Source organism: Dipteris shenzhenensis, chromosome 4 (genome assembly GCF_047967505.1).
Source record: "Dipteris shenzhenensis isolate YYH24624 ecotype China chromosome 4, Dip_SZ_1.0, whole genome shotgun sequence".
In the NCBI taxonomy this organism is placed as follows: Eukaryota; Viridiplantae; Streptophyta; class Polypodiopsida; order Gleicheniales; family Dipteridaceae; genus Dipteris; species Dipteris shenzhenensis.
The window spans coordinates 22,844,175-22,861,038 of record NC_141599.1 but is presented as its reverse complement, the minus strand read 5'-3'; the positions used below and the strand labels follow the sequence as shown (position 1 = coordinate 22,861,038).

The 16,864-nt window shown below is 44.8% G+C and overlaps 1 protein-coding gene across 2 annotated transcripts in view; it reads left to right on the top strand.

Annotated features, from left to right (window-relative positions):
* The window catches only part of CPSF160 (cleavage and polyadenylation specificity factor 160), a 105,038-nt gene that overhangs the window by 71,914 nt on the left and 16,260 nt on the right, over nt 1-16,864 (top strand). For both annotated transcript variants that reach the window (XM_087373650.1, XM_087373649.1), the window contains exons 17-24: nt 10,291-11,057; nt 11,680-11,760; nt 11,898-11,960; nt 12,117-12,194; nt 12,482-12,700; nt 12,799-12,930; nt 13,024-13,197; nt 13,358-13,543. In XM_087373650.1, the coding sequence (XP_087229776.1) occupies nt 10,291-11,057; nt 11,680-11,760; nt 11,898-11,960; nt 12,117-12,194; nt 12,482-12,700; nt 12,799-12,930; nt 13,024-13,197; nt 13,358-13,543 (1,700 nt within the window). The remainder of the gene's footprint in view (nt 1-10,290; nt 11,058-11,679; nt 11,761-11,897; nt 11,961-12,116; nt 12,195-12,481; nt 12,701-12,798; nt 12,931-13,023; nt 13,198-13,357; nt 13,544-16,864) is intronic.

Here is a 16,864-nt window from a genome sequence, read left to right as displayed (position 1 = left end):
GCAGGGGTGGAGGTACGCAGCAAGGGTGGCACGGGGGTGAGCAAGGAGCAGCGAGCAAGGCGGGTGGAGGCGGAGAGCAAAGGTGGCCGGGGGGGGTGAGCAGCTAGCTAGTGTGGAGGGGAGCATGGCGGGGAGTAGCAAGGGGAGCAAGGTGTGGGGGAGCAGCATGGTGGGGAGAGAGCAGGTAGCATAGCGGGGAGTAGCATGGCGGGGGAGGGAGAGAGAGAGAGAGAGAGAGAGAGAGAGAGAAGTAGAATTTATTATCTTCCTCGGGGGGCCAAAAATGACTCATGGGACCTAATCCTCTGTACGAAAAATCTCCTCCGATGTGGAGGGGTCAAGAGTTTTCAAGTTCTTGACGGTACGAAAAAAGACGTGTCAAAAGGCCCCAATGCTACGAGAGAGGCAGTGGAGAGAACTGATGAGAGCTGTGTGGTGTCTACTAGTATCTGCTGGTAATCATCCCTGCTATGTGCATATCTGGGGCACTGTAGGGCTACATGTGCCTCTGTCTCGATTTTCCGTGAATCACAAAATCTGCAAACTCTGGCATGTCGTGGCAAATTCAGCCAAGCTCCTTTCTCTATGGCCAAGGTATGTGACCGTGTGCGGAATCTGGCAATATTCCTGCGATAGAGAAGAGGGATGGGAGTGTTGATATATGGCTGAGCAGAGGCATCTGATTTCATGAATGATGAGCAGCATAGAGGATTTATTTTTTGCAAGAAAAGTGCTTCATTAAGTCTGAATAAAAACCGCAGAGCAAGCTCAAGTGCGGGAGTACATCATGTCAAGCATGAGAAAAACCAGCTCAGAATGAGCAAACAAAAATCCCAGGTGGCGGCTGAAAACGCCACCTAATCCCCGAAGGAGAGTCAGAGAAGAAAGGAGAACCTTCTAGACCCTGAGAAAAGCAACCCTCCTAGCAGTAGCAGTCTTGGAGGTTCCCTGTATGTTTGCCCAAAGGCCCATTAAGGTGTGTATAGTATTTGCCCAGATACTGGCCATAGTCTGAGAAGGGTGAACATGGGAGTCCTCCAAAGCCTCTGTACATCTGGCTCTCCAAATATGCCATGCTGTAATACTAGCCAGAATCTCCCAAAATGTGTCTACAGAAGCGTGGGGAGCTCTGAATGGAGTAAACGGAACATCACGGAGGGAGCATGACTCCACAAGGTGTCCTCGAACAAAGAAAGGTGTGTCCGTGTCATGTCCCTCGAAGAAAGCCTGTGGACTAGTAAGTGACAACCAAGCAATTGATCCCCAGGTCAGGAAGAAGGGTGCTCTATGAAAAATGCAAAGTATCCTAACAACACCCTTCCAAATCGTCCTCGCTTGAGTGCACTCCCAAAGGCAGTGCTGCACTGACTCAACCGCTGAGTGGCATCGACGACATGTAGGGTCAGCCCCGAACCTGGATCTCCACAAGTTCACTGCAATCCCTCCATGAATAGTAAGCCAGATGAATAACGTGATTTTCCTATTCCTGAGGGATTTCCAAAGTCTCCTCCAAAAGTTTTTCTGCATCTCTGTAGAAATCTGAAAAGTATCCGAATGAGGAGGTCTAGAGGGCCTCCAACCTGAGCTGGAATCTCCTGGCATTTCTGACCGTTTAGCAAAAGAAGGGGATGCTCTTCTCTCGGTGCCTTTCATCTATTGATTTATTTGATCTTGGTAGTATTCTAACTTGGTCTTCCTTGCTGCTGTCAGCCATTGAGCATGTAGGGTGCATAGTAAGGACAATTGGAATACCTGTAGAATGATCTTTTCAGGTGGCATAGCTAAGTATGGTTCCACTTTCCATTTGCTGACCCATTTCCTTATGTCTGTCCCCCATCCTATACATATGATCTTGCTTTTATGGTTTTTTTGAAGTTTCATACTTGCTGTCCATGCTTTGTGTGATAATCTGTCTGTTGGCATTTGTTGCACGTCCACTAGATATTGCATCACTTTGATCAATGCATGAAACTCGATTGGCCTCCTGCTTGTTTCCAAAAGGAGCATAGAGTACAGGGTAGTAGCCTTGACTCCTAGATGTCGTCGTAGGAATGCTTTCTGCATTTTTTCAATCTCATTCCATGTAGATGGAGAGATGCTGCCTTCCCAAAATTCTACTCCGTAGAGCACTGTTTGGACCACATATGCATCAAACAACATATTCCGGATCTCCCAGTTCTAGGAGTCAGTGTGCCTGCGATCATTTTCGAATTGATAGTATTTTTCCCAACTTGTATCCAACCTTCTTTGTGCACATTGCTACCATGTGTGGTCGGTTGGCATGTCGATGCGTAAATATTTAAAGGTGTTGACATATTCAATGGGCTGCCCCGCAAAGCTGATAACAGGAAGGTGTTCAAGTTGAGTGGTGCATACTGTCATCATTTTGGTTTTGGTGACATTAACTTGCAGCCCACTTTTATTGCAAAAGACCTGACGTGTCTGTAGTAGTTGATGCATGGAATTGAGTCATAAGCAAAAAGAACCACATCATCTGCATATAGAAGCAACAATATTGCCCATATCCCGAGTGTGGGTCCTTTCACCCCTTCTTGTGCTGTGAATTCATTTATGAGTTCTTCTAACTTGTCAATGCAGATTCCAAACAGTGTAGGTGAGAGAGGACAACCTTGTTTTACCCCCATATTACTTTGAAATGCAGCTGACAATCCATGCTCTTGTTTTAGTTTGCATGATACTTTCTCGTAGATTCGGGAGATGCCTACTCTTAGTGCGAAGGGAACTCCGAGGTCCTGCATTCTTTTCCATAGGCCACCTCTTGGGACTGTATCAAATGCTTTCTTAAAATCTACAAAACAGCATAGAAGAGTTTTTCCTTTGACTCTGCTTTCATCCATGAGTACTCTTAATGTGACCAGATGATCTGCAGCCCTATGCTCTTTAGGGAAGCCTGCTTGTCCAATGGCCCTCTTCTTGGCCTCTTCTGCCCAAGTGCTGATTTTTGCTTCCCCTTTGAATAGTGGATGAACCCAATTCTCTTGCCAGTCAAGAGGAAAGCCATGATGTAGAGCATTTGTCAGTATGTGTGATAGCAAGTGTCGTGTCCTATCTTGTGTCCATTTTAAGAGTTCAGCACTCATGTGCATGTGGTCAGGGGCCTTTCCATTTGCCATCTTCTTCAGCCTTGCTTCAATGTCCTCAAAAGTGAAAGGGTTGACTGAAGCATATGACAGTTCTTCATTTCCCATGTCTGTTGCATTGGCATGGTTATAAAGTCTGATAACATACTCAAGCATTTCTTTATCTGATATATTTCCCATCTTTTTCTTCTGTCTCTTAACCTGTTTCCACCCCTTTCTGGGATTCTTGATGAAGGTGAGCAAATCAGATTTTTCCCTTTCCAGAATGTAATTTCTTTTTTTCTTTCTCGTGAAGGCATTGTATTGCTTCTTCTTGTGCCTGTGGAGGTTTGCATCAGAAATATGTTTCATCCCATTGCGGAGTCTCTTGCATTCGTCATCATACCATTTCTTACATGGCAGCCCTTTATGCATTTTTTTCCTGTCTTGAGGGATTGCTCCAAAAACCTGTGTTGCGTTATCAAGGACCGCTCTCTGAGGGCTTCGCATGTAGGTGTGATTGCCAATGCATTCAGCTTTGCATCCAGTGTGATGGCATATTCTTTCTGCTTAGTCTTGGTCTATTTGGAAGCCTCTTGAATTGACTGCAAATTTCTGCACTTCTGTTTCAGTGTGGATACCAAGAGTCATCCATATTGGGAGATGGTCTGACTCTGGATATTTCTCTCCTATCTTGAAAGTTTCTATGACATGCAGAGCATTGACATGTGCCAGGGCATAGTCTAGGACATTGTGTCCCCCGCTAGCGGAGAAACATGTCATCCTGTCAGACCGTGGAAAGACCATTCAGAACTGGCATGTGCAGTCCGTTCATCATACATCTGAGTTTTCTTACTTGTGCATTGATGGTATCATCTTCTTAAGTCTTGTGCCATAAGTCATCTATCTCAATTGCATCTTCTTTGTCCAGTTCATCATGCATGATAGGTTGAAATTGCAGCTGTCCAATTCTAGCATTGATGTCTCCCATGATTATTACCTTGCCTAGTTCTTTCAGTTCTGCAATGTCTATGCATAGTGATTCAAATGCCTCACTTGAATCTATTCCATTCCGGGCATAGAAAGGGGATTCATGGTGAGGTATATAGCATCCTGCAAGGAAGAGGGGGCATTCACCAAATTCCAGTTTCAACCACATAAACCTCTTGTATTTATCAGCTATGTACATGCTGATTTTTTCCTGCTAAGTGTTCTTGGACCATGCATGCTACTCCTCCTTGCCCTTTCTTTCCGATTTGTTTTTGGTACACTGTGTGTACAACATATCCTGGTATTTCTGGGATTTGGTATATCTCGCTTTCCCATGTTTCTCCCAAAAAAACTATGTCTGCTCCCTGTATGAAAGCATTAATGCTAACTCCCTTATTCCAAGGGAAACCTCTATAGTTCCAGAACATTACTTGCAAACGCGTGTATGTCCCATGAGTCTCGCATGTCCCATGAGTCTCGCTTCCCTATTAGTGTGCTCCTGAGGAGGAAGTGTTTTGCCTTGTCTTGCCAACCGTTCTGCAGAGAGAGAGAGAGAGAGAGAGAGAGAGAGAGAGAGGTATTATTGTCTGTCTGGAGGCCTCACCGGCCTATGAGACAAAGTACAAAATCAAAGATAACTCATGCATTGTGGGCCGAAGCAAAGGGCACGCTAATGCCCTTATGCTGACTACCAAACTAAAGAACAAAACTAGTACTCCAAACTCAGGGTCCAATTACATAGCCCGTTGCAAGGGTAGCTCTCCTACGAGCTGCGAAAATGTCTCATATCTGTGTTTGCCGGGTCGTCTCTCTCGCTGGTGGGGGGTGTGGTCGACTTTTGTATCCGACGAGCCATATTGATGGTGACTCCTTTGATCAGGCGGTCGCCTCCAAAAACAGTTGTGATGGATTGAACCTCCATTATACGTGCTCTGGTCCACCTCTGCATCTCTAGCAATGTCTCTCCTCCTTGTCGTCTCATTCCACTGACCCACTCAGCCCTCATATGCTCTATCTCCTCCTCCTCAACTCCACTATGTCCAGGGATAGACTCGAATGTCTAAAAGTCTATAAATGTTGCTGGGCTTGATCTAGCTTCGTCTCGTGTGTTAGTGTCTCCTCCTGCTCTCTGATGCGCTGTTATAGAGTCTCTCTTTGTCGTCTCATCTTTATCAAATAGAGGCCAACACAAACCTGGTCTTGGTATTGAATCAGCCGGGAGAGAGGCCCAAACCCGTGTGTCTCCTGAAATAGGCAGTGGTATCGATCTCGGATCTCATAATATATAGGGCAAGTACACAGAAAGTGCTCCTTTGTCTCCATCTCCTCTAAGGTGCATTGCTTACATATCCGTTGCTCTTTGGGTATACCTATCATTCTCCCTACAGCTGGTGGGACGAGAACCATTTTTGTCCAATGGCAATCCTTAGAGCATGAAAGACTCGTCGGTCCTCCAAGTATTGGGGTTTGATGATCACTCCATCTATCGATAATCTTAGGAAGTGATCACGATAGGATCGGATCTTGGTGGGAAACTCTTGGTCCCCCCCCTAAGTCCGTGATGTATGAAACTAGAGCAGGTCTAGCCGTGCAATACGATTGATCTCCTCTTGTGGGATTGGATGATCAGGGGTATCTAAGTTGTATTGAAAAGGGGGGGGGGGGGGGGAAGACGATCCATTTGAATATCTAGGTTGCGAAACCATTTAGATATGCGTGCATACCAAGCCATGCTAACTCTCCTCTAAGCTAGTCCTATAGACGACTCTAGTGCCAATCTCAGTAGTCTCCCTGTAGGTAATGCCTAGATTTCGTGGAGATAAGTGGTCGTCTAGAAGATGGCATCAACCTGGAGCGGTGTCCTGCCGAACTTTGCCTGTATGATCTGGTGGGGAACGGAGGGCTTGCCCTGAATCATCTTGGACCCCATAGTCACTTGCAATGTCTTGAAGCACCACCACTCAGTCATTGACAAGTCGCCCCCTAGAAGGGTGCTGCGTACATGCCTGTCGGTCTCACTAATGTGTCGAATAGCCACCCCTTCGTCAGGGGGTCCTGGACATGTGCTTGAAAGCATAGTCTCTCTAGTTGAGCCAGAGCTCCCTACCCCCTGTAAGTTGCGCCCTCGCTGTAGGAGTCATGGTGAAGACTGGACCTACAAATACTGCCCCTCGATAAGTGTACAACTGCACAATCTCCAGTGGCTTCCCTCGGCAAGTAAAGCGGTGTCGGTAAAGAACTGCTCGTGAGGTGTTGAAAGTCATAACCTTGGTCTTGCTAAGGTTGACTGTCAGGTCTCTCTCGATAGAACACCTCTAGAGCGTCTAAGTGTCTCTGTAGGCCTGCAGCTGAGGAGGATAGGAGAACAATGTAATCTACGTATTGCAATATCTGTATCATCAGGTTGGCCAGCAACAACCCCTTACCTCCCGTACGGCAATGAAGGTCGTGATCTCATCAGTGTATAGCCCAAACAATGTTTGTGAGAGAAGGCATCCTTGCTTTAGCCCTATCGTGCTCTCGATCCAATCTGATAGGCCTTCAGGAGCGCGTACTCTCCCTCTGACTGACACATACACTCATCACTCCCCATTTCATGTCTTACTCATATAGGCTCATCACACCCCATATAATGTCTCCTGGGATGTGCATCTCCTGAAGTCGCGTGATCATGCGAAATGGTGGGACTATACTGAAGGCCTTTCGAAAGTCTACAAATCAAGCGTAAACTTTCTTGGATCTCAACCTCGCCTCCTTGATGATTGCCCGCAAGGTGAAGATGTGATCAAGGGTGGAATGCTGTCTCCAAAAACCAGCCTGCCCCTATGCCCTTGGTCCATGTGCCTTTGTGTAGGAGCTGATCTCTCTCTAGTATGACCCATATATCCTGGCCAGTGTATGACCAATCATGAGAGTGCAGTAGTACCCAATATCCATGGGGTCTTCTGCTTTGTGTATCGGCACAATGGTGGTGGTACTCCAAGCAGGGGGGAAACTGTGAGAGCATTATTGAACATCTCTGCTAGGATTGGGGCCAGGACCTCCTGTCCATGTGCAAAGTGCTCAGTTCATAGCCCCTCGTGGTCTTGAGCCGTCATGTTGTGAAGCCAATGTAGAGCAGCTCACACATTTTGTGTTGTAAATAGTTTGCAAGTGGTGGGTTTGGGAAGGGCAGACATATCCGATGGTGTCTGAGACGGTGCATCATAGATGGATGTTGCATAGGTGTGCCACACATCAGGATTTGTGATGGGGATAGGTGATTTCCCTTTAGATAGGAGCCCCAAAGCAAATGTGGAGTCACCTCTTCGAAAAGATTGAATCACCTCATCCACCTTGTGTGATAGGAAAGCTCACCTCTTACATTGTGTCAAGTGTTGGTAGATCAGCTGTGCCTTCGACCTCGTTAAAATGTCCCAAGGTTTGCTCGCGCATGAGATGAGATCTCATCTCTTGGCACTCATCATTAAACCATGAATTCTTGGGTGTCTTCCCAAATGGGGAGTGGGCTGTAGAGCGAGTTGTGGAGAAGGACTTGGTGGCGGCATCGTGGATCACCGATCGGCGATACCAAAGTATTTGATGCATGTGAAAGGTCTGCGTCCTCTTCCAGGAGGGTTGGAAGCTTGCGTGACAAGTGGCTCATATTCACTACATCTAGAATGTATTTGAATACAGGTAGGGACCGGCTCGCTCGTCGTGCAATTGACGTGGTGGCTGATATGCTAAATGCCACGTAGAAGTGGTCCGTGCCAAGTGGGGGGGGGGGGAGGGACCATGAAGTCATGTATTTTTATCACAAAGGCTAGGGAGCCCATCAGATAGTCCATTGTGCTCGCCCTCCCTCCATGTGGAAAGCAAGTGGGTCTTGCAGATGACGGCCATCTAAGAAGGTCATTATATATGATCAAGTCGTGCACTGCTCCCATTTCCAGTAGGTGTCGGCCTTATCCCGTGACTTGTGCACCCTCAGAATGTCTCACTATGCCAAGTGCTGTTGGGTCAATCTCTGGCACTCTAAGCGGGTCGTCTTCGAAGTCAAGCAAGTTAACTTGTCTAGACTTTGTTTCCCATTCTTGCATTGAACTCACCTAATGGCCCTTGCCTAGAGAACTCCGTGATGTCATCATATATCGACTCATATGGGCTGTGCCCCTCTGTAATGACATCATGGGCACATGATGATGTATCTGGAGGAAAGTATCATACCGCAATAAAGATTGCCCTTGTATCCCGTGGCTGTAGTCTGATCCACATGCGTCATGCATGTTCCTCTCTATGCATCACAGATATGAGCGGCCGTAGATGTGATTTGAAGAGGACAGCTACACCCCCAGAACCTCGGGCTCCAGTATCTCTCCTCAATGCCTTGTATAAGCTGATTCTGATGTATATCCTGTTACTGTAGGCAACCCTCTCTTTGGACTCTTGTGTGTCTTTGTTAAAAAATGCTCTCTCTATCAATGGATGTCTCTGAAAAAGCCTGCTGGATCCGACCAAAGAGTGCCATTACATTCCATACAGTTATCTTTATTCTGCTTTGTGACACAATCCTATCCGTCCGACACCGTCATGTGCTGCCTGCATCCCTATCTTGCCTTTCCTCCCTTTCTGCCCTCTCCCTTATGGTGACTTTACCATCTCTGTAAACAGCCGGTTTCCGTTCTTGTCTTGCTGCCATACGCGAACCATCCCTTCTTTGTGGTGTTCTCGCTGTAACAGTGTGAGATCATCATCTAGATATGTCCTTGTTCCCTTTACTGCTGCTCTCATGCTAATGAAAGTGCTGCCTCAGCCCTAATATCTACATAACAAGATCTTTCAGCATGAAATTGAGCAAGCTACACACTGCTCCAATGTAACACCCTTCCCACGTTGGAGAAGGATCAATGTGAACTTGGATGTATCCCAAGGATCGGAAGGGTGAGCGTTAGTTTTGGGGAACTTGGATGTAGTCCCAAGGATCGGAGGGGTGATTGGGGAAAATTATTATTATTTTTTTGGGAGGGGGTTGGACAAACATCAAAAGGTTGGAGCTTTGTGAGAAAGGCATCAAAATCTGAGGGGAGGTAGGGCTGATAATTAATGTGCAGGAAAATTGCTTCTGGATTAAACTTCTTTAAACATGTAGCTAACCCAGAGAAATAATATGCATGAGTTATCAATGCTGACATAGCATCCCAATTGAACCACTGTATTACATATTATACGCTATTGAATGGTCTTTATGGTGTATGCCCCTCAGGAACATGATCACAACTGTTGTATTGTAGCCAAAGTACAAAATTTCCATCATCAATTCAAATAGTCGCATGTAATGGTTATGTCTACAATTTTGCTAAGGTTGTCTTGCCTGCAATACCTTGGTCAGGTTGACCGTTACCTCATCCTATGTATTGGACCAAAACAGGGGGATCTTGTGCTTTGTCCCTCTCTGCCTGTTGTTGGTTGGCAGTCACTCCTTGCATGTGGAGCTGCCTTATCTATCCATTATTATATCTTGTGTGGACAAATATATTTCAGTCTCTGATTGTCATTAGAACTACTGATCTCCCAATCTGAGATGTAAGATGAGCTTTATCGCCGTGCTTTGATGTGGTATTATTTGTCAGGAGATGTCATGATTTATTTGAGTCTGATTTGCTATGTGTGAACTAGGAGATTTAGGTTAAAAAGATGATAGCTTGACGCTAATGTTTTTTTGGGGGCATATGAAAGGGAGATGTCCATGCATGTTCTGGTATTACATATGAAGATGTGACCAGTGAATTTGGAGCAGGTATTTCCATAGTAGCTGGAGCAAAGTAGACTTTTAGGCACTAAAGGTATCAATGTGATCAAAGTGTTTGTCACTGAGAGCATTCAAGTTTCAACAGGCACAACAGTCGAGACTGATTAGACAATCTATATAGATTCAAGTATCTTTATTATATTAGACAATCTATATAGATTCAAGTATCCAATGTAGCTGCTCTTGTGCATCAGTGCAAAGGATTGATAAATCTACTATTTTTTAACTTTATTGTGCTTTTCAGTAGTTATACATAGGGCATAGAACTAATATCGGGTTTGAAATATTCGGGTTACTTCTGGTATGCTTTTTTAAGGGTAAGCTAATAACTCAATAAAGCTGGGGATTTTCTTGTTATTTGATGTCTCTCTTGTGATATGCTTGTATATATTATGCTTGGTTAAATTTACATATCTTTGCTACATGCAGATTCTGCAACCTGCAGCATCTCTGTTTCTGCTCCACCCATGTTTCAGAGCTTAGGAGATCCAATCACCGCCTGTTCCTTATACCAGGACAGAGGACCCTCCCCGTGGCTTCGAAGGACGAGCACGGATGCATGGTTGGCACCATCTGTTGATCCTGTAGAGATCAGTGAAGGCTCTGATACAGACCAGGGTGATATTTACTGTGTAGTATCCAAAGAAAGTGGGAGGATGGAACTATATGAGCTTCCAAATATAATGTGTGTATTTTCTGTAAACGACTTTACCCATGGAAACAAGATTTTATACGACTGTAGAGTTCCGCCAAGAGTTCCTACAAGTGATGGAGCAACAAAGGAAGGGACAGAATTGCACAATTCAGAGGAGGCAAAGCAGGATTCAAATGTTTCTATGCATGTTATAGAAGTATGCCTTGAAAAGGGGGGTGATAAGTTTGGTCGACCATTTCTGCTGGCAATATTGAGTGATGGAACAGTTCTTTGCTATCATGCATACTTATATGAAGGCTCTGATAACAGTTCTGTCAGTGAGGATGTGGACGTGCTTGAAACTGGTGCTATATCCAGACTGAAGAATCTGCGTTTTGTTCGATTACCATTAGATAGGGCCACAGGAGAAGAAGAAATTGCAATGCTCAGGCCCAGTATTGTTCCCTTCAGAAATGTTGGTGGGCTCCGAGGTGCTTTTGTTACAGGTTCAAGGCCTATATGGCTGATGAATTTCAGAGAACGATTGCAAGTACACCCGCAGGTATGATCAGAGTCTCTAAACCTAGTAGTAGGTTTGCTTACAGTCTGTTGAGGGGCATCGGACGGTCAACAGTGCTTATTACAACTTTGTTAGAATGTAGCTCTATTGTCTAGCACGTGATCGACTGGTGCAAATATATATCTGGCATTGAAGGGTAGCGGAATGAGAAGCCTGAAGTAATGGGTTTAATTTACTCTCGTGAAATGCTATAGAAGCAGAACTGCCAGGGCTGGCGTATGTAAAGCTACCTACATGATGAAGAATAAGGAATGTGAAAACCCGTGGAGTACACTGTGAACTGTGATTTCAAGTGGAAAATTGCATGCAGTGAAGAATAGTCCATAAAGTACTGGGAAGGGTTATGAATGTTTTTCGTGGATATAATGTCATGCATGTGCACGGGGCTGAGAGGTGTGACAAATTATTAGGTGTAAAGAGCAAAGGGTTAGACAAGAGTTCTCCTTGGATTCAGAGGGTAGGTTGTATATTTATGCTGGTGTGTAAAACCTGTGTTCATCTTAATTAATTGCAAGAGTTCTTTGGGGGAAAAGTAGACATGCAACTTAAGAGTTCTTTTGGTTGACATACAAAAGTTTTAAACTTCATTGTGGATATTTTGCAGCTTTGTGATGGATCGGTAGTTGCATTCACTCCCCTCCACAATATCAACTGCAACCATGGTCTTATTTATGTTACATCCCAGGTTACTTTAATTTGTTGATGACCAGCCTTGAGGTTTTGAAAATGGATATGTTTTATTTTTCAAGCCTTGTTTGTATTGAACGACAGTCGTGGTTATATTTTTAGGCATCCTGCTCACAAGCATATTGATGGCTGCAGGGCTTGCTCAAAATCTGTCAGTTGCCATCTTTAAATTATGACAATGACTGGGCAGTTCAAAAGGCATGATTTCAACAATGCAAAACCGATTTGCTTTATATATGTTTTCTGTGTGATTGAAGGCGCTCTGCACAATTTCTCCAGCTTATGGATTTGTTATTTCTGTTAGTAGAATGAATGCCTTTTAGTTTTCTCAGAAAAGCTGTGTAAACGTTGCAGATTCCAATGAAAGGAACTCCTCACCAGATAACATACCATGCTGATGCAAATTTATATGCTCTCATTGTTTCCTCGACAGTAAGCTTTTCACTCAAAAGTAAAGATGCTCGTAGTATACCATTTAATGAGAAACATTTCAGTGTTCTAGTTTGAAGAATATTTCTTTTATATGAATGCTTAGAATTTTGAAGTTACAAAAGGAGGCACAAATGTACATGTCTGTTTGTGGAAGGTGGTATTCCCATCATACTATATTTTCGAACATTAAAAAAAAACAACAACATGGTAGGCTCTGTGCCTATCACAGTCTGACATGCTAGCTAATATTGAAATTTTCTACTGAGGCATTTATTAATGTCTGACAGGTTGAGATACCTGCTGCCCAAATTGTAGAATCTGCAGATCAAGGGTCTGCTTATATTTCTGAGCTAGAGTGTGAGGATGGGCAGAAATTAGTTACACTAGAGGAATTTGAAGTGCGTATAGTTGAGCCAGCTAAAGCAGGTGTAGTATGGGAGACAAAAGAGGTAATACCTATGCAAATTACGGAGCATGCGTTGACAGTTCGGATTATTAATGTTAAGGTGAGTACAGATAAGCACTTGGACAAAAACTTTCTATTTTCATTCTTTTCTCTTAGTGCTTTCTCTTTCTAATTTCCTTATGGGTGTTCTTGTCTCAGAACACATTGACGGAGCAGACACAAACATTGCTTGCTATAGGGACAGCTTATGTACAAGGGGAAGATGTGCCTGCCAGGGGTCGCATCATTCTTGTGACAGTTGGGCAGGATCCAAACGATTCTAAGTCATGGGTAATCAAAGAACTTGTCTACACATGATAAGATGCGAAAATATTGCAGGTCTGTGATATGTGTCAGGTACTAAGCAACGTGGTATTTTGGCAGGCAGCAGAAATTTACTCAAAAGAATTGAAAGGAGCAATTTCAGCTATTGCTTCTCTTCAGGGTCATTTACTTGTAGCTATAGGTCCAAAAATCATTCTTCATAGCTGGAATGGCTCAGAGCTGGTTGGGACAGCTTTCTTTGATGCACCTCTATATGTTGTAAGCTTAAACATTGTACGTTACTGACAGCAACCTCTTTCATTTTATTGTTGCCTGCTTTACACATTTTCTTGAATTATGAAGTGAATGTTAAAGATATGGAAGACAAGTCCTACGTTACCACCCCTCTCTTTTGACAATGGGCAAAAACATTTTCCTCCGCTGGAATATACAGGTGAAGAATTTTATACTTTTTGGTGACATTCATAAGAGTATTTACTTTCTATGCTGGAAAGAGGATGGTGCTCAGTTAGCCCTGCTGGCAAAGGATTTTGGGGCTTTGGACTGCTGTGCCACAGAGTTTTTGATTGATGGGAGTACTCTGAGTCTCCTTGTTTCAGATAGTCGCAAAAATATGCAGGTAGAGTTTTCCTCCCAAGTGCCTTCAAATTTATGCAACTGAGTATGCCTTCTTGTCGATTCTGTAGCCATGCTTGACATGTCACATGATGTTGAAGCCTGAAGAAAAGACTAGCATTTTGGAGCTCTTTCATTTTCACATTATATACGCAAAATTTGGAAATACCTTTTTTACAAAATTAAATTGGCACACACAGAGACTGATAACCTGTATTTTTGAGCTTAAAGACAATGATTGAAGCAATCATAAGATGCAGAGAACGACTCAAGGATATGTATTTGTCATTGAGTGCAAGGGGACTCTGTTCAGTGAAACATCATGGGATCATGAGGTTTCAGCTCAAAGCAATTTTAAGGAAGTCACCATAATACAAAGACATATTCCATCTGCGCTTATATGTTGACGAACAGTCTTGGATCCCAGAGGTCCTTGAGAGCATTGCTTTGACTTCCTAGGCTACATTGAGCTCTAATGCTTAATTCTAAGCATCTGTTGTGCCTACAACTCTTCTTTGACATTAGCAATCCTAGCCCACACTCCCTAGGCCCACATGTCGCTATACCATGATCGTGTCACGATCCTTGTCTTTGCATCATTCCATGGCAAATGGGCTGGATCAGCGCCAGCATGGAGGCGGAACTGGCACGCTTGCCACATGGTAGTTTGGCGTGGAGAATGGACAAGGGAAAGACCCTGTACAGGCCCGGGACAGGTGCAGAAGTAGGCAGGCTACTCATAGTTACAAGGGGAATGGCGTTCCGCCTGATGCCGGAATGCCTGGAATGCTGTTCCAGAAATAAGAGACCTAGGGATTGTCCGGAATGCGTCCGGAATGTCCCTTGGGGATGTGTTACCAGGGAACGCTGTTCCGGTGTTCCCGGAATGCGTTTTCGATGGTGTTCCAGCCCTAAACCCGGCTTTTTGGGTCTGGGCCTGGCAAAAAAGGCCAAAGGGATGCACATTGCCATTCTTTCTTGCGTCTGCTGCCCGCACCGCTCCCGCACTGCTCCATTGCAAGGCCTTTGCTACTCCAGCCTCCCTCCATCTACTCCAGCCGCCCGAGTCCCTCCATCTTCTCCCTTGCTTCAGCCTCCTTCCATTGCTTAGGCATTGCTTCAGCCTAGGGTCCTCCTACTCCCTTGATTTAGCCTCCCCTTCTCCACTCCCTTCTACTCCCTCGGCCCCCTTCTCTACACTCCCTTCTACACTCTCAGCCCCCGTCTGTCCACTCCCTTAACCCTCCTCTCTCCACTCTCCCCCTTGTTTTGAGTCTTATCAGCCCACTCAAGGTCTAGGCTTCAGCCCACTCTATCAGCCCCCCTTCTCTCCACTCTCTCCCTCTTCTCTCAGGCCACTCTCTCCCCGTTCTCTCAGCTCCCCATTCTCTCAATGGCTCCTCCTTGTGGGCTCGACCAGGACCACAAATCTGAGTGGTGGAACTTGGAAGGAGTTGAGACCTGGACCCCTCTATAACCAGTCAAAAAGAGGAGCACACAAGTGGCATTGTCCCTATTGTAATGCTGAAACCGAGTGCAGAATCATTTATTGAAAGTAAATTAATTGTTGACCTGCAAATATTCCAGCTTCAGATACTGCACGTTTTTAGGCACTTGCAGATAGGTTGGACGCTGAGGCAGCATGGCAAAAGGTTCTTGATCCTCACGGTTGAGTGCATGCAGTAGCTTCTCCTTCTGCTTCTATTTCTAGCTCCTTTGGGACTATAGCTTCACACGCACATACAGGGACTCCCACTTCAGTATTAAGACGACTTGTTGTAAAGAAAGAGGGAGAGAGATAGGAGACTCAAGTTCAGCTTTCTTCACAACACACAAAAGAGAGAGGACACAAGGTTGGAGGGTGAAGCCTTTCTTCACTTTTGCACACAACAACGATACAATAGAAGAGGGAAATACCCTATATGTCAAAACCTAGAAAACGTGGTTCATATGTGAACCCAAACCAAAACATACGTGGTAGTCTAACTACACCACAAGTACAACTAACATAGGCGGTGACATAAATGATAGTCATCCAGGAGATATGTCGGGGATAGAGCTTGATATCTCAACACTCCCCCTCAAGCTCAAATCCATCTCACGTACACCAAGCAAGCTCCTAAATCTGCGAAGCTTCTCGGTACCCAATGCCTTCGTAAAAATATCAGCCACCTGCTCCTCAGTGCTGACATAGACAAGATCAATCTCACCAGCTAGAACCTTCTCTCTCACAAAGTGATAATGCACCTCAATGTGCTTCGTTCTAGCATGATAAACTGGGTTATTAGCAAGCATGATGCTGCTAATGTTGTCACAATGAATGACAACTGTTGCATGAACTGACTGTCCCATATCTGCAAGTAGCTTCCGTAACCAAGCTACCTCACATGCAGCCATTGCTGCACCCCTGTACTCTGTCTCTGTGCTCGACAAGGCAACTGTTGGCTGCTTCTTGCTGCTCCAACTGATGGCACCACTCCCAAGGGAAAACATAAAACCACTAGTAGATCTCCTGTCTGAGACACTACCAGCCCAGTCAGCATCTGTGTATCCATGTACCTGTAATGCACACCCAGCTTCATAAAACAGTCCATAATGCAATGTGGACTTCACATACCGCAGTATGCGCCTAGCCGCATCCAAATGTGGCTTCCTCGGTGCCTGCATAAACTGACTCACCAGCCCCACAGCATAGCTCAAATCTGGTCTGGTTATAGTCATGTAAATCAAGCTACCTACTATGCGCCTGTACATAGTAATATCTTCAAGAAGCTCACCTGACTCTGCATTGAGCTTCACATTCTGCTCCAATGGAACAGAGATAGGCTTACAGCCTGTCATCCCATATTTGGACAGCATGTCCAAACCGTATTGCCTTTGCAACAGCCATATCCCACTCGGGGATCTAATAACCTCAATGCCCAAGAAGTAACGCAGCTCTCCCAAATCCTTCATCTCAAATTTCTGCTTCAACAACAGCTTCACTTCATTAATGTCTGCATCACTATCACCTGTAATAATCAAGTCATCAACATAGATGACTATAAGCACAATCCCTCTGTTTGTCCTTTTCACATAAAGTGAAAAATCTGAATTGGAAATCTGAAATCCAATAGTGACAAGATATTGCCCTATCTTGTCTGACCATGCCCTCGGCGCCTGTTTTAAGCCATACAAGGCTTTGCGCAACCTGCATACAAAATCGGGGTGTGACTTATCCTCATAACCTTCTGGCTGCATCATATAAACCTCTTCCTGCAAATCACCATGCAAGAAGGCATTTTTCACATCCATCTGATACAAAGACCATCCCTTTGCAGCAGCC